The sequence below is a fragment of the Lagopus muta genome, chromosome 1 (genome assembly GCF_023343835.1).
Source record: "Lagopus muta isolate bLagMut1 chromosome 1, bLagMut1 primary, whole genome shotgun sequence".
Lineage (NCBI taxonomy): Eukaryota > Metazoa > Chordata > Aves > Galliformes > Phasianidae > Lagopus > Lagopus muta.
In genome coordinates, this window is record NC_064433.1 from 191,387,758 (window position 1) to 191,414,915 (window position 27,158).

Below are 27,158 nucleotides of genomic sequence, written 5' to 3' on the forward strand. Positions count from 1 at the left end.
TCCTGGAGCGTCGCTGTGGATGCTGTCGATCACAAAATCTATTCTTGCTCGCTAATGAACTGCACAAATCTCTTTCATGTGCAGCACTGTGTGCAATTCTGGTGTTAGGAGAAAGAAATTAAACTGGAGCAGGTGCAGAAAGGGCTGCTACTGTCATAAGAGGAAGGGGAGTTTGTTTTATGAGTTTAAAATAAAGGTTTTAGAGGATTTCAGTCAATATCAAGGCTGGGAGGGAAAGTGACTGCTTGATATATAAACATTGTAGAAATGGCAAAGAGGAGAAAGAGAAATTTTAGCCAAAAGCCTAGGCTGGCCTAGGAAAAGGTGACTGTCAGGAGCCACAAATACCTTCAGAAAACACAAATATGAACGTGTCAAGGACAGTGTTGTTCATGTTGGACTTATTCTGGGAGGTTTAAAGTTGAAATGATGTTGGGTGTGGGTGCAAGGTTTGGATTGCAAACTTGTAGAATCATAGAAGCACAAAATCATTTGAGTTGGAAGGGACCATTAAGGATCATCTAGTCCAGCTTCCCTGCAATCAGGGATGCTTCCTGGGCTGTCACGTGGTTCTCTTCTCTGTCACTCTCCCATTGCTGTCACCTCATGCCCCAAGCTGCTCTAGATTCATTGCATCACACTCCAGTCCTAGAAAGGGATCTCCAGTTCTATCTTCTTGAGCCTAGCAAGGTCCTTGTCTTCTCTGCAGTGACTTGCACATACACTGTTAGAAATCATCAAAGGAACATTCGCTGCCCTCCTCACATTCACCAGATTGGAAATAGGAAAGGTTCAAGAACCAGGATACAAAGAAAGCATCTGTCATTTTGCTCAGTTTCTTTCAAGCTGATTTTCAATGCTATCTAAATCATTACCACAAACTAATTCCACAATCAGATGGTGACTCCAAGCTGAACATATTCAAGCACTTAAATATTAATGCAAAGGGATCCTCGCAGAGGCTTTTGTGGTGTTGACATTTCTGTTCTGCATGTTTAATACTCAGTCTTGTCTATTGTGTGCTGTAAGAATGCCAGAGATGGTACAGACTTTGCAGGGTGAAATGCTGCAGAGAAAGAGGGAGGTTTTGGCATTGCCCCCCAGAAACAACCTACAAGGAGCACTGCTGAGCCAAACAAGCAGAGTTGAGGCTTTCCAACCAAGCTTTTGCTCCTCCACGGCTCGAGATTAGTTGGAGACACCTTCATCTGCATGCATTTTACCTCTATGTTAAACTAAACAAGAGCTTTACAGCAGGAGGCACTTCGGCAGAGCTTGATCCCTCAGGGCCTTCACTTCTGGGTAAGCTTACTTTATATTTACATGGTTAACTTATGTCTATATACTCAAGAGTTGGTTGGCAGGTTGTTAACATTGGGAGAAACTCATAAGAACAGCCATTCTTCTTGCATGCACTGGATGTGGTCAGGAGACCAGAGTGATCCAGTATGATCTCATGTCAAGTCTAGTTCACAGAACACTGAATTTGGTCCTACAGGAAATACTTCCACGCTTTAATCGTCAGCAGATAAATGCTTTTGATTTGTCGTAGAATCGAAGAATCATTTAAGTCAGAAAAGACCTCTAAGATCCCCAAGCTCAACCCTTATCCATCCCCACCCATCCCCAATGACCATATCCCTCAGTGCCATGTCTCCATGGTTCTTGAACACTTCCAAGAACAGTGACTCCACCACCTCCCTGGGCAACCTGTGCCACTGCATTACCACTCTTTTGGAGAAGAATATCCATCCTGAACCTCCTCTGATGCAATTTAAGGCCATTTCTATTGGTCTGCAGGAAGCCTAGAGCACTGAGACACCATAGCTATAAAAACATGTTATGTTACTGTTGTCCACACAAGCAAGAAGAGGGAGTTGGCACAAATGGCCATGTTTCAAGCGACAGATCTTTTCTCTTTGCCATCAGAACAGTGATGAGCTTGGCAAACTCCACTCATCGTGAAGTGGGAATGCACCACTCTCCAGGCACTCTCCACCATGCTCTCCTGGTCTCAGATCCAACTGTCAAAACATCACTGCTTTAAATAAAAGGCAAAACATGGAGAAACAAACCACTGCTGTGCTGCCAAGGCAAATGAATTTGGCTGCCAAGGCAGGAATTTGGGAAGCTCTCCTTTTATTCCTTCCCTTACTTTGTGCATGGAAATGAAGTTGTCATCAGTAATTTGCTAGTGACTAAAGCTGATAAGTTTGGCTCCCTGTGGGCCCCTGCTGGGGAACAATATTGTCTTTTCTTCTGAATTACTGAATGGAAAGCACAGAAAACAGTGTAGGAGCCCTAAGTGTTGCCTTCTCCTTGCTCAATGCTGTTCACTGCCCTCCATGCTCAGCTGCACAGAGCCAACCTTGAAGATCTCCAGAAGCCCCTGGACGCGCTGCTGGGTACCCTGCTCTGAGTGTCTCTGCTGGGACACGGTTAGAGCAGACAGACCCAGAGGGAAAGTTATCTGAGAAGTCATAAAATCAGGAATAGGAAGAGCACAGATATATAACTTAGATCTTTGACTCAGAGTGAACCTTAAGATGGGGTAAACCATGTAAAGTTACCTCAAATCAATTGAGCAACTGTCCTGCATTTCAGTATAAAGGTCCTTGATCACCCCAACATGCTACAGACAGATTTGCAAGAAATGTTCTATGTAAACTGATATTTGTCAGCAAAAAGCTGGCAGCACCAAAATATTGAGAATAGAATTATAGAATCACAGAATCATTAAGAGTGGAAAAGACCACTTTGATCATCTAGTCCAAACCCAACCCATCCTCACCATGTCCACTAAACCATATCCCCCAACATCTCTGTGGTTCTGCAACACCTCCAGGAACAGTGACTCCACCACTTCCTTCTGTAAATGGAAGAGCTTTTTGAAAATCTCAGGATGTTTGGAGGTTTAGTGTTTTTCTTGTCTTGTAATTAAATCTCAAAATACTGTTTTAATCTCAGAAAACTGTATCAAATAGCATTTGACAACTTTTAGGAGTTCACTTGTGGATTCCTTATATACTCTAAAAATCCCGTGCAGATGAACTGAGAAGTCTGAGCAGAAAATAAGTATCTGGTCTAAAAAAGCTTATAGGAAGATGAACAGGGAGATGGTGGAGTCACCATCCCTGGAGTTGTTCAAGAACCATGGAGATGTGGCACTGGGGGACATGGTTTAGTGGGTGTGGTGGGGATTGGTTGATGATTGGACTTGTTCTTAGTAGCCCTTCCACTCTTAAAGATTCTATGATTCCATAATTCAAACTATGCCCAGATACAGGGAAAACTAGTTTGAAGCCCTAAATGATTTCTGAATCGACAGCTTAATGCATCAATTCTTTTTAAATATGATAACCCCTCCTTTTCTTGCACAGCCAAAGCAGCACTGCTACTTGAAATCAGAAATCAGTTCATGCAGTAAACATTCTTCGTGGCTGGCAAAAAGTTGGTTTACTCTTCTGCATATCCAGGACTCACGTGCAGCTCCTGGGCCATCCCAGATGAGAAAATAGAAGCAGAACACTCCATGAGGTTAATCTGGACTACACACAGAGAGCAATGATTTCCTCTAAGCCAATCAAGGATTAAGGCTAATGAGTATCCCTGCATCTTGTAACAGTCCTTTTAAAGAAATAGAATAGGATAAAAATAGCCTGATTCAACCCTTCCCCCTCAGAGAAGTCTTCTTAGTCCTTGGGGTGATGGGGTAAATTTAGAAATGCTGAAGAGGGGAATGCTCCACTCACCTGCCGTAGGATGACCATGGTTCCTGAATAAACACATCAGCAATCACCAGGAATGGACCTAAAGAAAAAGAAATTTGTGGTTAATGGACTGACACCCCAATTCATAGACCCCAACTCAAGGACTGTCTCAGCACTGGTGGGTCTGACCCAGCCCCTATATATGGAAGAGGGCTAGAAGCACTTAAACAGCCAGTGCTTTCATAATATTAATTCCAGACAGTGTGAGACAATCCTCTAATACATTCAGATTAATGCCTGCATGGTGGTGAATGAGACAGGGATAGAGGTTGCTTATGCAAGCAGTATTTTGTAAACTGAGTCCTAGAAAGTTGTCCAAAGATTAACTAGCAAACAGACTAAAGCTGACTTATTACGTATATCACCAAATCCCATGGAACAAGTTAATGCAAGTGAAGAAGGACAGCCCTATGCCTACTGATCACAAGGCTGGGTAGGCTGAACAACTTTCAGCAAAACATTATTCAGGATGGGAAAGAAAAGACCTGGGGTGTGATGTCGCCTTGTGTTGCTTGCAGCATGGAACTGTTTGGCCTCTATGAGCAAAAATTGCCTACAAATAATTAAATTTCTGCAGCTTTTAATCTTTAAGCCATCCTTCTCATATGACAATCAGTCATTGTTAAATTTATGATGTGGAACATTTTCCACTATAGTAAAAACTCTCATTCCTTAGCAAGTAGGCAAAAAGTCACGCTTTTTGAGAGGCTACAGCTCCCCTGACACACCAGGGTTATGAAAGCTGACAGTCTTGAAGGACAAAAGACATTTGTCTTATGGTGACAGAATGGTCCAGACCGGTCACACAAAACTGAGTATTAAGGTTCAATCATAATTTTTATTTTTATGCATTCCCACTGTAAGGATAGCATTTCCTGGGGGGGATTGGAGAGAAGAGCAATATCTTTCTGCCTCTCCTCAATTAGGTGTTGTACTTAGGGACACAGTTTAGTGGGGAAATACCGGTGGTAAGTGGATGGTGTGACGAGATGATCTTGGAGGCCTTTTCCAACCTTGGTGATTCTACAATCTCCAGGTGAGACTTTGGAATGAGACACCATATGGGACAGTGTTCACCTCCTGTGTGAACCTACCAGTACACATTCCTCATTGTAAGAAAAGCCCTTCCTCTACCAACAGCAGTTCCACTCATCTCATTCAGTAATGACCATGCAAAGTGGATTTTCTGTGGCTTCCCACCAGCAGTGGGACATAAATATTCCCATTCAAGCTAGTGAGGTGGGATGGCATAGAATAACTTCTTCAGGGACTGCAGACTAAACTGCAGTCTTATCATTCTCCTTTTCTTTACCACGCTGCTTGCACCACCTTTCCATTTTTACAGTGTAGATGTTTGAAGGCAGATGTTGTAGATGTTTGAATCCCACTGGAAAAAGCAGGAGTATGCCATCTAAGTACCATCAACATGTTAGTGAAAAGATCCAGTTGTTGAAACCAACTACATGATCCCTTTGCTCTGCCTGTCTCCTTTCCGTGGAGAAGGAATTCATTCATAGAACGGCCTGGGTTGAAAAGGACCACAATGCTCATCCATTTCCAACCCCCTGCTATCTGCAAGGTCGCCAACCAGCAGACCAGGCTGCCCAGAGCCACATCCAGCCTGGCCTTGAATGCCTCCAGGGATGGGGCATTCACAGCCTCCTTGGGCAACTTTTTTTCCAATGCTTCACCACTCTCTGAGTGAAAAACTTCCTCCTAATATCTAACCTAAATCTCCCTTGTCTCAGTTTAAAACCATTCCCCCTTGTCCTATCACTATCCACCCTTTTAAACAGCCATTGCCCCTCCTGTTTATAAGCTCCCTTCAAGTACTGGAAGGCTGCAGTGAGATCTCCCTGCAGCCTTCTCTTCTCCAAGCTAAACAAGCCCAGTTCCCTCAATTGGAAGGAAGAAGAGGAAGAAGAGGGGGAGGGTGGAAGAACAGCCCAGGCATCACTGTTCATCAGAGTTCAGAAAGAGAGGTCTCACCTAATGGAGAGGAGCTCATAAATAATATTAATAAATATTATTAATTATTTGCATGTTAGTCAGCAACATGAACATGGGGATGTTAGTCAGCAAAAGGCCTCAATCATTATCCCCCTTTGAATTTCTGTGTTGCAAAAACAATGAATGGGGGAATCTCTTACACAGATGGGGGTAAAACTACAGGATCAAGTCTCAGAACTGCTCCATCAGTCATTGAACCTGCTGCTGCTGCTGAAGCAAAGCACTGTGCCATGGCTCCCCTGGCATTAAAGCTGCACTGGGAATCCTGCCGAACAGATGTGCTAGGTTTGAAAGAGTGCTTATGTACCCAACAGGTCTTCAGTATTCAGAACCTGTTGATTTTTCTTTTTCTTTTCTGAAGGTATAACCTTCATATCAATCCATCAAGTTTCTTCCTGTTCACAGCTCCCTAAGCTCACTCACAATACTGTTGCACAGGAGGTTTGAATACAGAAGGCATCCAGCTTTTCCCAGTAGGGAAAACCCCAAAAGGGAAAGGTAGAGCATGAAGCAGGCTGCCCTCCTTGTTCTTCCCACAGGGATTGGTAAGAAGGATTGGGCTTGTCTGAGCACAGGGGAGATCAGCTGCCTGCTAATTCACAGGAGCCCCGATGGAATGAAGTGTCCATCTGGACCTTGCAGCCCTTGCTAGAACATTATTCCCATGCCTGGCTTCTATATGAAGCTTTACAGCTACTTTTGGCGTAGGAAATAATCTAGGTTAAACAAAACGCACCCACCATCTCTACCACATCAACTGCACATAAAACAAAGGAATGAAGACACCTCTTTGGAAAGTCTATTTTTTATCCAAATGGTTCATTTGGCAGCTTTCTGGGCTAGTTGAACATCATCTGAAGGGATCCTCCAGGGCAGGCAATGAAGTGAGATTAAAAGACCCTTTAAACTAGTTCTGTATGCATCAAGATGTGTGACATGGAGCCATGTATGTCTCTTCCATGCTAGGTCTCCACCACAATGACCTCCTCTATGACTTTCTTGCTAGTTATGAGGAGATCTCAAATGCAAGAGCGAGGGAAACCCAACAGAGCTTAACTCAGGAGGAGCCTGGGCAGAGCTATTCTGTTACAGTTGCCAAGAGGATTGCTTTTATCATCTGTTCGGTATTTCTTCTCTCGTTGTTGATTGCTCAGGACCATAATCCAACCTCATGACTGGCCACGCTGCTTTGGGGATCACTCCATGGCATTAAGCCTGCAGAGTATATGCTTGTTAGACGTTGGTTAAGAGATATTCAGATGTATCATTCTAAAAGTGCAAATTCTGTACCTTTCTTCTGAAGTCCCACATCCCATATAATTTCCCATTTGCAGATGCAGTGAAGAAAATGAATAGTTGGCTCGGAGTAAAGTCTAATTATGGGGAATTTCCCAGGCACTTCACAGTGTGGAAAGCCAAAAGAAGTGGCTCTTGATTCATTGCCTTACTTCTACTCCATTTGACTCACGTATTGTATCACCCTAACAGAGCATAGAGATTTAATACACCAATGCTATCTGCACACCGCTTCTTTCACCTCCAGCAGGGGATCTGAGAACAATTAAAGATTTTGCAATCTATTCTACTCTTCATTTGAGAAACAGTGAATAAAAAGGTTAGACTTATGCCCTCGGTGACAAGTGCCTTAGTCCTCATGAAAATCAGGATTCTGATTGTCAAGAGAATCAATGGCTCTTGGAAGAAATTAAAGTAGCAAAGACATCAGTTGTTGGGAGCTCTAAGCATTGTATGACACTGAGCAAAGAGGAAGAAGGTAATGCCACTATATGCCACTCCTGCTCCCTGTCCTACTGAAATTTGGATGCTTGAGAGGCTATGACAATTTGTGTTATGCACTCTTCATTAGAATTAATGCTTTGAGGTCAGAAGACTGTAGATCATGAAACTGAATGTAGCAGCCATCCACCTTCTTCTTGGCTAACAAGTTTCTTCTATGCTATCTTGATCTAAACACCTCAACAAAGACAATCCACCACTTCTCGAGGTAATTACCTCTGAAGATCCTTACTGTTTAAAATAAAATATCTTCTCTTCATCCGTGCCTGGGAAACTTTTCCCAAGAAGTACACATCCTTGCTTTGATGCCATGCCATGCCCTCTCCATTGTATGACTGGTGTCTGTTGATGTGTAAGAGATTCAGCATGTGGTCTCTGCTCCCTGTGAAGGCACTCACAGTGAACTGAACACTTAGCCTCTTATAATAGGAAGCCCAGACTGCCTGCTATGGTTTCTGAGGTAATTTGGGGAAATCTTAGATACTGCTGATCTCCGTCCATCCAGTGCTGCCTGAGACACCCTTGTCTCTCTGGGCTTTCACCTCCAATCTTGCTTTCTTTTCTGCACAAAGGGTCAGTCCTCCAGTGTGCTCAGATGTGCCCCCAAAATCATGAAGGTAATCTGTCCAGGACCCACTGAGAAGTGGCAAAATAAGTTCAACCCCCACCTCAGTTAAGAAGGTCCAAAACATTGAGTCTTGTCAGATGCCTACTTTAGTTACTGGGATGATGCTTAAATATGAGAATCTCCTCTGTCTGGGCTCTGGATTGATGTGTTCATGGTAATGACCATCCAGTTACAACTTCCTCTCCCATGGCACAAATAACATCATGCTCAGAGAGACTCACAGGCGCTCCCTGGATGAGCAAACAGAAGGAGGTAAAACCTCTCTCATGATGGGGCTGTAGGACACAGTGATCACTCCCTGGCCAGCAAACCACCTGCCACGTGCTGAGAAAGTTCCCTTGTTTACATCTTAATTGCCGCCTCCGCATGAATGGATCACCTGAGGTCATGTTGGCAGGTGACATGAGGAATGCCAGGAAACTGTCACCTCAGGAAGGGAGGTCACAGCACCAATAAGGTGCAGATGCCAACACCCTTCTCACGTGGGCAGTGCATCCACAACACAGACCGGGAATTAATCAGCACAGTGCGTGTTCTACTGGAAAAATCTTGATCCAAGTTCGCTGAAAGGCCATAAAAAAAACAGATCAAATCCAGACACCTTTCCCACACTCTTCATAGAATCATAGAGTCATTTCAGTTGAAAAGGACCCTTAAAGCTCTTCTAGTCCAAGTATCCCACAATGAACAGGGACATCTACAGCTAGAAAGAACAGACTTGAGTGACTACAAGGTTTTAGTGAACATAGTAAAGCTGATATTGGGAGGCAAAGAAATAGCTATATTCAGACTTGTTTTGTTGGAAAGAATTACTTCACTTTCACCTCTCTTTCAGCTCTGCGTGGAAAATGGGGAAAAACAGAGAGGTTCAGGTAGAGCTACAAGATTTGTGAAGGGTTAAGACACCTCATGAAGCCCTGGGTCCTTGGAAAGGCTTTGTTGCCTCTCTAGTCATCAGTGCAACATGATGAGACTAAAGAACAGCCTGCAAGAGCTGTTTCAGGGGCATACAGAATTTTCTCTATCTGCACCTACAGCGTTCAACCTTACAGTGATGAGAGCCACAGGATTAGATGCTAACTAGATCTGGGGGTGCTCCCATTGAGCTTGTCTTTCTGGTGAGTGGATGATGTTCCTAGGGAAGACCTTGCTGGTCTTTTTTTTTTTTTTTTAACAAAAAACATCATCCCACAGAGGTCTAATCTGGGATCTCCAATCTCAGGAATTGCCAGCTATTCAAAGTATAAATATCCTCTCTACATAGAACAGATTGCTAATCAGTTAGACAAATAACTAAAGGGAGAAAGGACTGCAGACACCAAGGCAGACTATTTCAGTAAAGTAGCCTGGGGTGGGTGTAGAATAATGCATTAGATGCACGGTTGATTTGGTTTTCAGCACTCCTTTTTATATTTCTGCAAGTAGCTCAAGGAAGAAAGGGCAAAGCTTATGCATGCTGCAGTCTGTCATTTTGTGAGTGCAACTGAAACCCAGGGAAATGGCTCTGGTAAGTGAAACCACCAGTAAATAGAGGGTAATCTACTCAATGTGAAAGACAGAAAGGTGTCACTGGCTGGGCAGTAGGTAGAGTTTCCAGCTCAAGACTTTAGCACCCCAAACCAGGACTGGATTTTCAGTCCTTGGGCAGAACTGAAAGCTTCTGAATATATGGCTGTGCTCAGAATAGATGAGCTGTTAGACCAACAAAACCTGGACAGGGTGGAAAGTTGGATGGAGAGGAACCTGATGAGGTTCAAAGAGAGAAAGTGCTGAGTCCTACACCTGGGGAGGAATAATCATCAGCACAGGTCAGGGGCTGACTTGAAATGACCTCTGCAGAGAAGGACCTGGGGGTCCTGGTGGACAATTGCTGCCGTGAGCCAGCAGTGTGCCCTTGTGGCCAAGAAGGCCAATGGTATATTAGTGTGCATTTAAAAAAGTGTGGCCAGCAGGCTGAGGGAGGTGATCCTCCTGCTCTGCTCTGCTCTGCCCTGTGAGGTCACATCTGAGAACCTGCAGGGAGTTGGACTGGGGGATCTTCACCAGTGCCTCCCAACCCCTTTGACTGTGATCACAATTCCATGATCCTATGATTCATCTCATGAGCTCTTCTCACTGGTTATAGAACGATAGAGTGTTTTGGGTTGGAAGGGACCTCTAAAGATCTTTTGATGCAACCCCTCTGCCATGACAGGGACATCTTTCCCTTACTACATCAGGTTGCCCAAAGGATAAAACTGGTCAGGATGGTAATGGCCCAGCTATAGATGCAGATAAGGTTGTTCCTCCTGACCCATCTGAAAAAACTCACTGACCAGAGCCCAGAAGTGTGAGCTGCTTGATACACAACTGACTGTACTGCAAGTGTGTTATTTCCAGGAGCTGAGAATCAGGGCACTGTGAGATGCCAAAGTGGTGATCTCTGAGTGTGAAGTGATATAACAGGCAGCAAGGGGAAGGAATGCGATCCTCTGTGCCTTCCTCCACCAGAAGCTGCAGGCATTAATCACAGACTGTGATGACAGCTCCAGGCTGTGCCATGCTGTCCGCCTGTGAGCAAAACAGCCATAGGTATCCAAATCCAGCTGCAGGATTTTAGAGCCTCCTTAGAGGCTCTGCAATCCAGTACTGATCTCCTAAGGGAGTTACCCAAACACTTTTGCATTTCAGATTAGGACAAGAAAAACCATTCCCCTGAAAGTTTTATTCTAAAATGTATGTTCAGCTGTACTGAGTGAGGGGGCAAGAGTGCAACACTGTGTTAACATAACATCTGCATAGGACAGTATTAAAGAGTCATCGGGTCACCAAGGTTGGAAAAGACCTCCAAGATCACCCAGTCCAACCACCCACCTATCACCAATAGTACTCACTAAACCATGTCCCTCAACACAACATCCAAACGTTCCTTGAACACCTCCAGGGTTGGTGACTCCACAGAGACATCGCATCTGAGTGAGTCCCAGCCAAAAAATCAGAGCATCATAGGATCATTAAGGTTGGAAAAGACCTCTAAGATCATCACAGTCCAAGTATCAACCCGTCTCCACCATGCCCACTAAACCACGTACCTCAGTGCCACGTCTCCATGGTTCGTGAACACCTCTGGTGTCAGTGACACCACCACTTCCCTGGGCAGCCTGTGCCAATGCTTTCCTACTCGTTTGGAAAATAATTTTTTCCAACCTGAGCTACAGAGGTGCATTAGAGCAAGAAACCACAGAAAACTCCCTCCTCTGAAAAGTCAGAAAATCAATATTTAGCCCCTGTACTTCTGAGAGTAATCAGGAAACAGGCATCAAATTTTTAAGCCTCCAACAGGAAGCTCAATAGATTTACCCTGCATTCAATCCCTCCGAAAAGCCCAGCAGGTAGAGGAGTGGAACAAAAGACCTGACCTTTTCTCCCTCTCGATGCTTTCAAGAAGCCAGAGCAGAACAAAGCATCACTGAGGCATCTGATCCCAGCTTGCTGCAGAATGCTCTGCACAGCCTCCTGAGGAGGGCAGTTTTCTTTTGTGCACTAGCCTCTACCAGCCACGGAGTATTTTTCAACAGCCACAATAATTAATCAAATAAAGTATCCTGTGGCAAGGTGTAATTTCAGCATAATCCAGACCTAGCAGAATGAGTCAGTCCCAGCACAACGCTGCACTAGCAGATTGTCCTAAGGATGTTTGCAATTTGTTTTCATCTCTTCTTTATGTAGTCTGTAGATGAATTTCCAGTTCTGCTAGGGTCTACACAGGGGAGCTGTCACAGAACAAGAACATATGAAAAATGAAGCCTGTATTTGACCCTGAGGGTGATTCAGGACACTAATATGCTGTCGAGGCTCTCCTCCTTGGAACAGGGCTTTCCTGCATGGTGCTGGGCTGTACTGGATGTCCCCTTTCTGGTCCTGAGTTTTACTGGGGTCTCCACAGATCTGCTCCTTCAAGGACTGCTCAGCCCATACCACTAACAGAGCAGGGTCTACATGCAGACATGGCAGTGGTTAACCTCAGACAGATATGTTTTACAATGAACACATGGATTTGAGAGGAGACGCATGTGTGGCATGTCACTGTTTGCACCACATTCAGGAGGCAGCAGCATTCTGATCCATCTGGGCTCTGCCAGCTTTACAGCTGAAACACAGCCATTAGCAATTAGCTCATAGGAGAGTTTGATCTCTTGGATATATTGGTTAAGCAGTTATAAAGTCTGTGTCTATAATGTGAGAACAAAGCCAGGTCAGTCAAAGAAATGTTTAGAATGAGAGGTAATGGCCTTAAGCTGTGCCATGGGAGGTTCAGGTTGGATATTAGGAAAAATTTCGACTCTGAAATAGTGGTCAAGCATTAGCACAGGCTGCCCAGGGAGGTGGTGGAGTCACTGTCCCTGGAGGTGTTCAAGAATCGTGTAGGTGTGACACTGAGGGATGTGATTGGTGAGCATGGTGGGGATGGGATGGGGTTGGACATGATCTTCGTGGTCTTTTCCAAACTTAATGATTCTGTGATTCTATTATATATATCCCCCATATAGAATGATACACCCTTTATATATACACCTGAAAAAATTATACACATATCCCAGCCTTCTATTATTCACTCTAGCTGGGTCATGTCATTATGAAGGAGGTCGTTCTAGGTGATGTCAGTGACGTCCTTTCCCCACCAGCTTTCTATCTCAAGAATCAACTATGTCCAAGTCACATGGCAGCATAAAGGGCAGTGCATCCATAGCAGGCTGGAACCAGGACCCCAGAATAAAAAGGGGGTGTTAAGTGACTTGTCCTGTAGGAATTTGTTCCTGAGGTGGTTTCAGGTGGATTTAGGCACTTGGAGTCCTTCTAAGACCAATGAAGTACTCCCTTTTAGACCAGGCTGTATATAGATAGAACCATAGAATCATTAAGGTTGAAAAAGACTGTAAGACCATCTAGTCAAACCATCAACCCATCCCCAACATGCCCAAAGCTTCCCCTCAGTGCCACATCAACCCTTTTCTTGAACACCTCCAGGGATGGTGACATCCACTTGGGCTGCCTGTTTCTGTACAGCAGAATTAGGAGTTTGTCAGACTAATTGCAGTTCAATACCTTCATTACTGACCCTCTGCTATTTATTTTCTTGCTATAGAAAAGTTCATTAAAGAGAGCCCTCACCGCATCCACTAGTACAGTAATCACTCTTGGTGAGCTATGTTATTCACTCATGAATCTCTGACAATTTACAGAGCAGGGGATGATGCTGTCCTCATATCACACAGAGGGAAACTGAGGCACAAAAGGAGGATGTGACTGTCCCCAGGGTCATGCAGGAGGCCATGGGCAGAACCAGGGCTATGCTTCTTGTAGACACCAAGTCTGTGCCTGACTCCAGATCAAAACATCTTTAATAAAGGCAGCTTCCCTTCTTTTCTCTGTCCTTCAATTGTCCTAATAAGCAGCCTCTGTTCTTGCTGCTCCCTAATGGTCTGTCCTCGACTGCGTGACCTCCCTCACTCCTGTTCAATTAGTGCAGGCTGGAGCGAGATCTTACAGTCCTTCACAGTTTTCTTTCAGCAGGAGCCCCTTATTGGGCTTTTCAGAAATATTCTCCCTCTGCCCTCCCCAGCACCACTCTCTTGTCTCTTGTGGGGCTGGAGAAACTCAGAGTGAGCCTTTTGGAGAGGCTGGGGTCACTCTCCAGGTGCAGCTGGTGTCAGCAGGATTAAGTGAGTTCAAATGAGAAGGTACCAGCCCTGCATTACGCTGCTGAGACACCTGATGATTTCAAAGGACATTTTCACAGAATAGTAGAACCATCTGGGTTGGAAAAGACCTTTAAGGTCACCAAGTCTGACCTATCGAGTTTTGCTTGAAAAGAAACTTGATACAAACCAAGTAGAAACTCTGCTCTGCTTTTTCCGGGTGCCCTTGATGCAAGCCATTTTACTAACAGCAGTTGCCTCTGCATCCCTCAGGGCACCTTGAGGCAAAGCTGGAGACATCAGCCCTGTAATAGCCCTGCTGAAAGGGGACAGACGCTCCCTGACTCATTGGTTGCAGATGCAAAATGCTGTGTTAATTTTGCAGCTGGGGAACTTGAGTCAAAGGGGCTGTTCATTGCTCTGTCTTCTGCTCTTCATGTTTTGGTGGGACGTGACATTGCTGGGTGTGCTTTGGCACGTGGGATGCTCTGTGCTCTCCAGGGCATCACCTATATGAGGTGAAGCTGTGCTTGGAGGTCTTTGTCAAAGCACAGGTTAGATTAAAGGGCAGAAGTGCTAGGTGTTGCAAAAGGCTGAAAACAGAAAGGCAGTACATGCCCAAGCAGCCTGGTTGAGCCACAGAACTGGAGGCTCCAAGAGGTCAACTGACTTTGTTCTATTCAAAGACCCACCTGGTGAAGAACAGAGTCAGAAATAACACTAGAATTCCTTCCATAGGCAGCACAGCTACCAAAGCCTCATTTGCATCCAACAAACTCCAATCCGTATGATATCTTGATGGCCAACAGGACACAGTCCCCTCAGGCAGCCTTTCCTGCAAATGAGATACTCAGAGCAACTGAGCAACTTTCTCCCCACCTGGTCTCTCTGGTGTCCGATGAGAGCTGACACCACACTGCAGGGCACAAGTTTTCACCCACGCCTGCATGCAGATTGTCATGAAGCGCCTAGGAACTCAATCTCTTTGCAACTGCTCTGTCAAATTTGGACTGAAGTTGGCCAACAAATTCTACCATGATTACGTGACACATCTGAAGAGACAGGCAGTGTGGCCATACAAGCCTTGCTTCCTATGGAAATTAGACTAGATGAACCAGTCAGCTCTAATCAGGGACTTAATTTATTCCAGTTTTAACAAGCTGCTCCACTCACACCCTTGTTTGCAGCACTTTGAGAAATCCCATCAAGAAAAATGATAGCTGTTACTATTTGTGATTTGCTCCCATCTTCATGTAAGAAATGGGTGTTGCTGGAGACAAGCCAAAGCATTTTCCTGGTCTTAGTCCAACGTTTTTCTTAATATCCTCCCCAACTGCTGAGCTGTATGGTAGGAAGACAGTTTGCAGTTCCAAAGAGTGGTCTGCTACAAAACAGCTGTAGAATGATAGAATGGCTTGGCTTAAAGATCATAGAATTAAGGAATGGGTTGGATTGGAAGATTCCTTGAAGATCATCTAGTTCCAATCCCCAAAAAAGGCAATGAAGGAGATCCAGAGGGTTACCTCTGAAAACAGTAATGTTGCTCAACCAGCTTTTGCTCTCCCACCACCCCATTCTGTAATAGAACAACAAACCTGAATGAAGAGCAGTCATGATAAGCCCCGTTGGGGCATCCCAAGCTCATGTGGCTCTCACTTAGACTTGGCCAAGATCACTGGGTGCTTGCTTATCTCTTATTTGGGTACAGATGAGACACTTAGCAGTGACAACAGCAGCATCTGTGCCTTCCTGAAGAAACACCCTTAGAAACTCTCCTCCCTTTGGGACAAGGACCTGCTCTAGCATCCACAAGCACTGTGGTATCAGAGACAGAGCTTCCTTCTGCACCTTGTTGTGCTGCTGAGGAGTAATTCCTTCTATGGGAAGAGCAGTGTTCTCAGGGTATACCAGAGTACACAGCAGATTGGGCTGATCTGCTCATTAATTGTTTATAGACCGCCGTGTGCTGCTTTACCGAATTACATAAAAGGTCTAATAGCTCCTGCCATGGATCCTGACCCCTGGGCAGGCTGTGCCAAGGCACCCCAAGTGCTCAGGGATGATCAGCAGCTCTGAAAACCTGCAGAAACCACAGGAATTTTGTCCATCCTTTTCCAACTTAAGGATGCGGTAGCATTACCAGCCCAGTAATTCTGGCAATATGAAGTTTGCATACAAAAACAAAAACCAAAAACAGCAACAAACCACCAACAAAATAACATAAATACAGTTTTGTCTCTTTTCCTATGCTCTATTTCCCAAGCTGCAGCACAGAGGCAGACCACAAAAGTCTGGGTTGTCCTGGCTCTGTTATTCCTCTGTGATGAATGGCAGCCAAGACCAAATGGGGAAGGGTCTTAATTACTGTGCAGTGATTAAGAAGTGCAGCTTCTCAGTGGGCTTGAGAAAGGCTCTTGGATGGGGATTATAGGTAAAATAACCCCATTTATTTCTCTAGATTGAAACCTTCTGAAGGCTGTAGGAGAGAGAAACTCAATGCAACTCAATGTAAACTCAATGTTCTGGAGTTTGCTTCAACAAAGGGTAAATCTGCTGGCCTTGATGGCATTGATCCAACCAAGCTGAGGGATAAGAGGAAGCAGAACAGAAATAGTAGGGACAGCACAAAAGGGCAGGCACCACTGATGCTGGAAAACACCCTAAGACACAGATGAGAAGGCAGAGGTTAGAAGCACTGTGTACGGGTTTGCAGCCCAACCAACTACAGGATGCGCATTCTGTATCCCTCTGTCCTAATGTATGAAGAGGTCTCATTAGTGAATCAGCGAATCATTAGTGAATGAGTGAAGAATCCCCAAAAAAGGGGATTAGTGAAGAATCCCCTTTTTGGGGGATTCTTCCAATCCAACCCATTCCTTAATTCTATGAAGGGAATGGGAGTGTAGAGAGCTGCAAAGGAAGGGAGGGGAACGGAGGGGAAAGAGGGGTAGAGGACAATGACTGCTACACTGGGCAACATATAACAGCCTGATCCCAAAAAGTAGGTTTTGCTCCCAAGTCTAGCCCAGCCTGAGGGCTGCTCAGAGCAGCTTTCATAGAATCATTAAGGTTGGAAAAGACCTCTAAGATCATCAAGTCCAACCCCAACCCATCCCACCATGCCCACTGACCATGTCCCTCAGTGCCACATCTCCACAGCTGTTGAACACCCCCCAAGTATGGTGACTCTACCACCTCCCTGAGCAGCCTGTGCCAATGTTTGACCACTCTTTCTGAGAAGCAATTTTTCCTAATTTCCAACATTGTCCCTGTACTTCAGCATTTGCAATTCCTTCTGAAATGAAACTTGTTTCATAGCTGTAACCTGCAAACCCCATGAAATTAAACCACAATATTTCTAAAAGTGTTTTACAGCATGTCATCGACAACTCCCTTCATCCAGGCACTACAGATACATTCTCTTTCTGATAATTACACTCTGCCAATCTTCATCTTGTGCCCATCCTCTCTCCAGTACTGTAAGAATTCCCGCTCTATCTTGCCATAAAGTCTATATTCAACCTAAACCATAAGTTTCAACTCCCTTCAAGTATCTGGGCTTGTTTCAGGCTGGAGAAGAGAAACATCCAGGTCTGCCAGTACTTGAAGGGAGCTAATAAATAGGAGGGGACCAACTTTTTACACGGTCTGATAGTGATAGGACAAGCGGGAATGGTTTAAACTAAAAGAAGGGAAAATTAGGTTAGATGTTAGGAAGAAATTCTTTATTCAGAGGGTAGTAAAGCCCTGGCACTGCTGCCCAGAGAGCTGTGGCTGCGCCATCCCTGGAGGTGCCAAAGGCCAGGCTGGATGGGGCCCTGAGCTGGTGGAGGGCAACCAGCCCATGGCAGGGGTTGGAACTGAATGGGCTTTAAGGTCCCCTCCAGCCCAAGCTAATCTCTTTAGGATGGACACAATTCAATCAGCAGTGCTGAGAAGTGGGGGTGTCCCCAGAGACTTTTGGATTGTGATTTTTGCCTCTATGTTTGTCACTCTGTCTATTGAAATGCCTGTTTTTCATTGGATTTCTGCACATTGTTCATTGCCGCTCTGCAAAAGAGGAACAACTGCACTCTGTTCTGTCCTGGCATCTCAGCACTTTGCAGAGCAGAGGCTCACATTTGGTGCAGTAAGGTTTTGGAGTGCTCACTGGGGATGGTTGGTACACCAAGCACAGGCACTGCTGGGCAGGAGAAGCTTTTTGCCTTGGGGACCCAACAGCACCAAAGCACAGCTCATCCCACATCAGATTCTCCCCACATGTTGCCAGCAGAATGCTGCACGTCGTGCCAGCCCCTTGATACAGTGACACTCATCCCATTCCTCTTCCGGAGCAAGAAACATCTGGCTCTGCTCCAGGCAAACTATGAAAGTCAACATTTCTCCTTTTACCCTCAAAAGGAACCTACAGAGGAGACCTGGCAAGGAGCAGAGGCAGCAGCTGCTACCTGACATCAAGATTTTTGGTGGAAAAAATACAAAATCCTGCCTGGGACTGACAGTGCCTGCAGCCACTTGTCCCCTCTGCCCCTTTCTGCTGTTCTGCTGTTCCAGGAAAGGCTTTGTAAAAAAAAAAAAAAAAAAGGAAAAAAAAGAAACCCTATGAGCTGACAATACCTTCATTAATCACAGCATAATCCTTTCCATGGCAACCCAAAGGATTGCGAAGTCACAAGTTAGCAAGCGTAAGAGGGAAACACTGTACATCAGCCCCTGGTCCGTGGAAACTTAATAGAGGGCAAGATGGATCGGCTGCTTGGAGGGGGGAAAACCAGCTAGAAATGACGTTGCCATAGAGAAGGGCTCGTCCCTTGGCCTGATTCGGGTCTCGTTAATGTTGGGTCAGTGGGGGGATGATGGAACTCCGTGAAATTATGCTGGTTGTGCCCCCAAAAGCTCAAGAACAGACTCTGGCTCTACATGTTGGCTTTACAGAAGCTTTCAACAAAAAAGTCGAGTAGGAAGGAAAGAACACAGCTCACTACAACCACAGCTTCGATGTTGAGCATTATTTAGGCAGCTGTGTTTGGAAATCTTCAAGCTCAAGAATTGCAGTGCAACAGGTGACAACAACTTGAGCATCAATCTATGGAAGGGAAGAGCTGTACTGTTTTGAGTCTGTTTGTCCCTGTTCTGCTGTCCTCTGGAGATGCAGGACAGTGGAGATCTTGCACAAGGTTTCACACGAAAGCAGATTTTGGCTGAAGCTTTAGCAAAAGCTTCTTCCCATACATTCACATCACCACAGCTGGTACACTGGGATTCCCTCATTCTTGGGGACAGAGATAAGAGCTGAAGCATCCCACAGTGGAGAAGGAGGGGAGAGCTACATCCTCAATATCTCAAGGCAAAGCACAGATTAACCCCATGGAGTTGGTCTTTGGACCAACTATGGAGAGACTATGGGGAGAAGCACACTCCCAGTAATGCAATGACCTGGGGCTGTGAGATCACCACCGGGCCCTATGCAGCCATACATGAGCTATGGAGAACCAAGAAATCTTAGATCCACAGCTCTGTTGCCTCTTAAACTCTCCCACCATATTGCCTGCAGGATGCATCCACCATACACACCAATTTTCCTTGAGATGCCAAGAGATGCTGGCTGCACCTTTTTAGGATATTGTGGCTGCATCAAGGAAAGCTTAGGGATCTTACTTTGTTACCAAACCCATCTGGTGCAGCACAGCCCCTGCGTGTGACATCCCATTCCCAAACTGGGCAGTGAAATACAAAGCTTTGGGGCTGGAGCAGAACAAAGAGAAGTTGAGGTGTCCCCAGGACCGGTGAGGTTGGGGGACACCTGAGATCATTGTGCCACTGACAGCACAGCAGCACCACACCCCCAACGGCCCCTCCCCATCTCTAAGCACACCCAAACGTATCCCAGAATATGAAGGGGACGTGGAAGGAAAGAGGGGATCCTTCAGACCCCAGCACAGGAGGGGAACAGCCCCCACCTCACCCAGCTCAGCACTGAGTGACCCGAGTTAAATTAATCAGCGCCAAGCAATGAGCGAGGCACTAATCCGTGCTGCAGGAGCCGAGCTGCCGGCCATTCCTGGCAGGTGGGGAAACCCCACACCCACCTCCCTCACCCCTTTTCCAGGTTCGATCCGGGCTTTGCGGCGGGGTCGCTGGAAGCGGACCCCTCTCCATCCCCACCCCACTGCAACCTCCCCCCTCAACCCCCCTCCCCGAGCATCTCCAGCCTCCAGCCGGCTTTTTCCCGACTGCAAACCTGTCGCTCCATTTCTCCTTACCTTAACGGGGCATGGCCGGGGTCGGGGGTAGGGTTGGGGCCGGGGAAGGGGTTCTGTGCCCAGAGCGGATCCGCGCTGCCTCCTGTACGGAGAGAGGGCAGCGGCTGCCCTGCCCGCTGCTGAGCCTCTTAGCGGGGGAGGAGCCGGGTTACAGCCAGCCCCTGGTGTGTGTGTACGTGGGTGTGTGTGTCTGTACGTGTACAAGACACCTCCAACCCGGGGACACGGCGACCAATGCGCTCCCGTGCATCCCCGTGGCCCCATAGGTCACCTACTGTACCCCCGGGGCTGCCCAGAATGGTGGAACCCACGGAGCTACGAGCTCTGCAATAGCAAAGTCCTCGTTTTTCAGAGTCCTGATGGCTTCTAGGGCAAAGGGATGGCTGGGAACACCTCTCAATACCATGCTGGGGGCACATGGATGTGCAAAACCAGGGGACCTCATGCAGGTCCCCTGGGATGCTGATGGAATCATAGAATTGTAGTACCACAGATTTGTTTGAGTTAGAAGGGAGCTTTAAAGGCCATCTAATCCAACTCTCCTGCAGTGAAACAGGGACACCCACAGCTCCATCAGATACTCAGAGCCCCATCCAGCCTGACCTTGGGTGCCTTGGAACATCCACTACCTCTCTGGGCAACCTGTGGCAGTGCCTCACCACATTGATCATAAAAAAAACTTCTTCCTTATAACCAATCTAAATCTCTTTGAGTTTAAAACCATTTCCCTTTGTCCTAGCCCAACAGACCCTGCTGAAGATTCTGTCCCCTTCTTTCTTATAGTCCCCCTTTAGATGTTGAAATTTGTATTTGAATGGACAAACTGGAGCTTGTAAATATGGAAAATGGGGAAGTCAGCAGAGAGAAATGATTGAAGACCAGGAAACTCAGAGCTGAGGTTGTGTCTAGAAGCTTAACTCTGACCTGATGACTCCCTGCCCAAATCAGGGCTGATGTCTTTTCTCCTTCCTGCTTTTAATTGTGCTGTGAAACATCCCCAGAGCTTCTTACTGAGTACGAAGCCTGGCATTTTATCTCATAACTGTTGCAAACTACACCTTGGTTTTGCAGCATAGCACACAAAGTGTTTCTAAGTTTCTCTTGTCAGAGAAGCTGAGCAGACCTGGAGCATGTTTTTGGTTTCTATGGGCCTTAGCAAAGGAAGGGCTCTACAAGCTTGGAAATTAATTGCAAATGGTACCAATGCCCTCTGTGATTCCTCTTCCTTCCATAGAAATATGCCCCAAAATGTGTGAGATGATGTCTGAAACAGTGTTCTCCTGGAGGTGGCTGAATTTTTGGTGATGACATGGAAATAGAGCACTATGAGAGAGTCTTGTCCTGCAGAGGTGCACCAAGGAATTCTGCTCAAAACATAGGAGAAGCCATGTTGTGGCCACCACATCCCTTACTAAGCCCATAGAAACTTCTTTAACAATGTCACTGTTATGGGTCACCAGCTTATCCCTGCATATTCAACGCTGAGGATGTTGGCCAAGGACATGGCACCACCTCAGCAGCTCTGAGGGACAGCCATTGAATCCCTAGCTGAGAGCCCTGTTGCCTCTGCAGCCATTCTTACTGGTAATCCTCAGCCTGCTCAAGTGGTAGGAGGCTCAGATCCAGGCTGGGGTTACTCTACATGAATGCTCAAATGGGAAGCTGGAGGCTATAGGGGATCCAACTCTAAGGAGAATTAGCATTCCAAGCCCATCTTGTGGCTATGGTGGTTCATTTCATCTCAAAGGTGCTCATGCAGGTCAAAAGGAGGCCCCAAAGTGCCCTTTTTATTAATTTAACATTAATGGGCAGAAATCTGCAGGAGATGACAGTGCTGGAGGGATGAGGAGATGTTGCAGGAACCTCGGGAAACCTGGGCCCGCTCCACTCCCTATTGCTGCTCTCCAGTGATATACACTGTCCCACTGTCACCATACTGATTTGCTCTTGGCCTCACAACAATTCCAACATCCCTACCTTGCCTACCCATGTTGGTGTACACCACTTAAATGCCATTAGCACAGTTGCAAAGCAGCCTTGGCTCTCAAGCCTCACTGTGCTAGCAAAACCTCAAAGCCAAAGCCAATGTTGGTGTGGAAGCATGCAGGATGATTTTTGGCTCATCCAACCTTGCATAGGCTTTTTTTTTTTTTGGATTTTTAGCTATGCACCAAACAAGTCTCAGGGAAAACAGAGAAGTTCCCCAAAGTTTATCCAAAGGAGCTATAAGAAACCCATCCCTAGAGACACTCAAGGTCAGGCTGGACATGGCTCTGAGCACCTGATGGAGCTGTAGGTATCCCTGTTCATTGCAGGGGAGTTGGACCAGATGATCTTTAAAGGTCCCTTCCAACTCAAATGGTTCTATGGTTCTATAATGTGCAATCTGCTCTTTGTGCAATGGGCAATGGGCTCTCTGTCGAGGGAAAGCCATCCAAAATCATATCCTCCTGCTGCTTTGCCCATAATCTTACATTTTTTATTATTCTTGTTGGTATCATTTTTCCCAGATTGCAGGGATTTTTTTTTAAGTTAATGGAGACTCAAAAAGAAATAAGAAAGCACCCCCAAGATCCCTGCACTGTGATGACTTTGAGATAAAGCGAGTTGGAGGTGGTTACTCTCCTCCATGGCTTTGCCCAGTGAACATGAGGGTAACCTTGCACAAAATCTTCACACATTTGCCCAAGGAGGTTGTGGATGCCCCATCCCTGCAGGCATTCAATGCCAGGCTGGATGTGGCTCTGGGCAGCCTGGTCTGCTGGTTGGCGACCCTGCACATAGCAGGGGGATTGAAACTAGATGATCATTGTGGTCCTTTTCAACCCAGGCCATTCTGTGATTCTATGAACATTTTGCTTTGCCCCTGTCTCAGAGTTAACAAAATACATAATTTGAATGGAGTTCAGTGAACCAAGCCAACAAATTAGGTTCTGCAGAGCCACCTGGTGTCCGTCGAAAGCCTTCTGGAAGAACACAGCAAGTTCGGAGGCAGGGAGTCTGAATAAAATATACACAATTTATTTATAGGAGGTTTACAGCTGTACAACGTTGGCCTTCAGTTCTGACCGCTCGCCGATCTTGTGCAGCGTGACACATCGGTGCCTTCGGAGATGAAGACAACTCATAGCCTGGTTTAACACCACCACATTAAAAAAAGGGGATTTCATGGAGTGTAGTGACAGGCTACTTGCAACCGATGCAGTGATTAATAAAAGAAACAGAAAATTAATCAGAGACATCCCACACCACTTAGTTTAGTGGGCATGGTGGGGATTGGTTGACGGTTGAGACTCGATGACCTGAAAGGTCTTTTCCAACTTTCATGATTCCACTATTCTATGATCTATGGTGGTGGGAGGGGGAATGGAAAGTCCTCATCAGGTTTGCCCTCCCCTCAGATAAAAAAACAACTGGAATACATCCATTTACTCTATTCAAAGAGAAAAGGCATTGACACGAACAGCGGCATTTCAATAACTACCTGCCTCAACCCACTCTACAAATGAGACCAAAAAAAAAAGAAGTTAGAAAAAGGAAATTTTCCTTCATCCCTTGGAAATGAAGGGGGAAAGAAAGCTTTTGCTCTAAGTTTTCGACAAGAAAACAAAATAAAAAGAACAGAATTATTATCAATATTAAGACATTTTGGTCCTGATATGGTATAACAATTGTTATTTTAAAGAAGGTATCGAAAGCTGCCTTTCATTATGGCTTGATTCTCTGTAGGAAGGAGGGAGGCTGGCCATGGGTATCAGGGCATTACTGCTCCCCAGCAAGCTTCAGTGCCACTTCTTGGGGATCACAGCACGGTTTGGCAGGGGTCAGGGCACCTGGGCCAAATGGGCAGCCTGATTTCCTGAGAAAACATGGCTCATGCAAGCACACCAGCTTCCTCCATCTGGTGCTGATGGTGCAAAATGCCTGTGGTGCTCCTGTGGTGTTCTCCTTCAGCTGAATGGCTCTTCTCCCTCCAAAGCATTCCTAGGCGTCCCTTTCATCTGTCACTCCTAAGACTTAAATTACAACTTTTGGCCCCACAGTCCTTCTCCCACTTATTTTCATTGATGAATCCTATGCCCAAAATCAGGATCTAATCAAAGGAACTCTGAACTGTGCTGGGCAAAATGAAGAGTTTGCTTCAATTTTGGGCACAAAACATCCCTTTATCAAAGCAGCAGCATCTGAGCTCATTCTGCACAGTGCCACTCTCATTCAGGTGATGGCAACAAGATTTGGAAGGTGTTCTGCACAACAGGAATAAGTGGGACCCAGAAAAAGCATCCTGTGGGTCACTGCCTGCTGCTAAGCCCTGGAAAGTAAGACCTAAGAAAAACGAGCAATTTGGTCGAAAGTCCAGTGCTGACCCACAACAGCTTAACAACTGAAGATGTGGAAGGAAGAACAGCCTGCAAAAGCAGGTGAAGTTATCCTTAGGGACATGGTTTAGTGGGGAAATATTGGTGGTAGGTGGACAGTTGGACTGGGTGATGCTGGAGGTCTTTTGCAACCTTGGTGTTTCTACGATTCTGTGATTCACATGCTTCTAGATGCACCAGGATTCTAGATGCACTAGGAGCTGACTTGACACTGAGAAGCAAAATGCCACGTTATAGACTTTGCAAATATTTAGGGACTTTAAAAAAAAAAAAAACAAAAACATGTTACAGCATAAACATGGCCAGCCAGCAGGACAGACCAAAATCCCACTTTCTACAGCAAAAGAAGGGCTCACTTGCTCACTTCTTGCAGACAGGACTCTTCTCAGGTCTGAATCTATCACGATTGCCTTGTTTGAATTTAAAAAAAAAAGTTCTTTATGGGAAGCATTGCATCATGTGTGCTCCATTCTCCTAGCAAGGAGCTGACTGCAGAGGATCTGCTGGTATGGTTTATATGAAGGCAGAGTCTGCCACCCAGTGGAATAAGGAAGAGAAACCCAGGATTACAGCAAACGGGAGCACGGTCTTACACACTTCCGGACTGTGCTTTGTACCTTTGTACCAAGATGTGTTTAGGCTGTGCTTGTGGACTGGCTTTAGCTCTGTGCAACCCATCAATAAACTGGAAACTGAATGTGGCAGATGAATGTTAGAATGGACTGAGCATTCATTGAGTGCTCCCCTCTTTTAACATGAGCTCAAGTTCCACAGCGTTTGGGAAAGTGAGGCACTGAAAATGATGCTTTAGAAATCTGTATGCAGCAGTGAAGGCGATGTCCACTGAACAAAGCTCCTCATCTGTGGGAACTGATGCTCCTCATCCATGAGATCTGATGCTCTGGCCTTCAGAGGAACTGTTCTTCTCTTACCCCAACACTGAATACACCCAGGAGACAACTCAGGTATGGGGTTACAACTCAGCAAAATGTAAAATTCAGGCTCTATGGACAATGACAGAAAAAAAGCAGTAGAGACAGCAGGCACAATGGCAGTTTGAGAGGCACAGGCAGGAATCAAGGCCAGACCAACTCAAAAACATAGCCCTGCAGAACAGTTATCTAACCAGAGCTGTTGGCATTTTTGCATCCTTCAGAATAGGCAGCTGAACACCAGGAAGCACTGCTGTGCCACACGGGTGATGGAGTCCCCACACAAGCTGCTCGAAGAGGCTGTGAGTTCTCCTCCTTGGAGATCTCCAAAAGCAACCTGGATGTGGTTGGTTGGCACCCTGCTCTGGGTGTCTCTGCTGGGACAGGGTTGGAATAGATGGACCAGACTTTCAACCTCAGCCATTCTGTGATTCAGGACAGTGAACAGGGACTGAACAGGACCTGGAATGAGACAGCAGGTCCCTACAGTGATGGAGCCATTAGTCTTGCTGACCCTGTGGATTCGGGATTGTGTGACTTGCTCTAGTACATTTCCCATCCAGTTGCTGTGTGCATATCAATAAAACACCCCAAGAGCCCCAATTTCTTTTTCCCCTTCTGCTTTGCTGACGTGCCTCCTTGGATAAGCAATTAAATGCCAGTTCATGGGCAGAAGACTCCTCGCGCACTACTCTAAAACCAAGCAGACACATTGAAGATGCATTGAAGCAGCTGGTGGGACCATGGTGGCCACACGTGTGCATGGTGACACGTGTGTCCCAAGCCCCATGTAAACATACAGCACCTGGACATCGTGCTTTGGCTGTCAGGACACACAGCGTGCCAGCAGCGATCCCACGGGGTGCATGGTGGTGATGGGGCTGAAGAGGATGCCAGTAGAAGGATCGTTGTGGTTCCCCAACAAGGCACCATTTTTTAACATGGAAAACACAAGATTGGCTCCTTTGAGTGGAATGCATGCATAGTTCTCCTACACTTGCAGGTGGTAGATAGGCTGTGTGTATATATATATGTGTGTGTATGTATATATGCATATATATACATATGTGGCACTAGAGGAGAGTCCTTGAGTACTCAGACATTGGTGAGGATGTTACTGCTGAGCATCCTCACAGCAATGGTTCCAGGCAGATCATTTGATTTTCTGTTCCCTCTGTCCTGGAGGTGCAGTGTGTGCACGGTCTGCTGGTCGCTGGGATCTCCCTTGAGTGCCACTTGACCCAAGAACTCATCGCTTATCAAGTTGTGGTTCCAGATCTGAAGAAACAAAACAAAGGTAGATCCTTAAGGGATCCAACCAATCTCTCCCACTTTGCTTTGCCTGGTGCAGCCTCACCTCAAGCCCCCAGATCACTGATACCTGAACAATGATGGGTTTTCCTGGCTTCTTGCGGTAGAAGAGGCCTTTCACATCAAACTCTGGTGACACTGTGTCTTTCTTCACTGCAGAACGAACCTTTTGCCCTTCGCACTTTATTATCACATATGGGTCAGCTCCTGGGGAGATAAAAAGTACATTATCCTTATCTTGTATGTCCTGTAATTTCTCAGAGCCCTTTCCCAGGGGCTGCGCGCAGCAGTTTTCCTCCAAACCCCACCAGAAGAGATGGATATCTGCCAAGAAGTGCATCACACTCCAGATGATGTCCACGAGGCTCTGCTGATGGGCTGGGGCTTACC

The 27,158-nt window shown here is 46.0% G+C and overlaps 2 protein-coding genes across 3 annotated transcripts in view; both read right to left on the reverse strand.

The window, feature by feature from the left end:
* The window catches only part of MYO7A (myosin VIIA), a 96,224-nt gene extending 75,946 nt beyond the window's left edge, over window positions 1–20,278 (reverse strand). The window contains exons 1-2 of one of the 2 annotated variants that reach the window (XM_048958640.1): window positions 20,147–20,278; window positions 3,753–3,810 (exon numbers count right to left, since the gene is read on the reverse strand). In XM_048958640.1, coding sequence (XP_048814597.1) covers window positions 3,753–3,770 — 18 coding nt within the window. In that variant the 5' untranslated portion in view covers window positions 3,771–3,810; window positions 20,147–20,278. The remainder of the gene's footprint in view (window positions 1–3,752; window positions 3,811–20,146) is intronic. The other variant, XM_048958648.1, reaches the window with a different exon arrangement.
* A 2,873-nt stretch (window positions 20,279–23,151) lies between these two features.
* Window positions 23,152–27,158, reverse strand: part of CAPN5 (calpain 5) — a 50,159-nt gene continuing 46,152 nt past the window's right edge. Inside the window, exons 12-13 of the mRNA XM_048966640.1 lie at window positions 26,839–26,975; window positions 23,152–26,735 (exon numbers count right to left, since the gene is read on the reverse strand). Of these exons, the coding sequence (XP_048822597.1) occupies window positions 26,553–26,735; window positions 26,839–26,975 (320 nt within the window). The 3' untranslated portion in view covers window positions 23,152–26,552. The remainder of the gene's footprint in view (window positions 26,736–26,838; window positions 26,976–27,158) is intronic.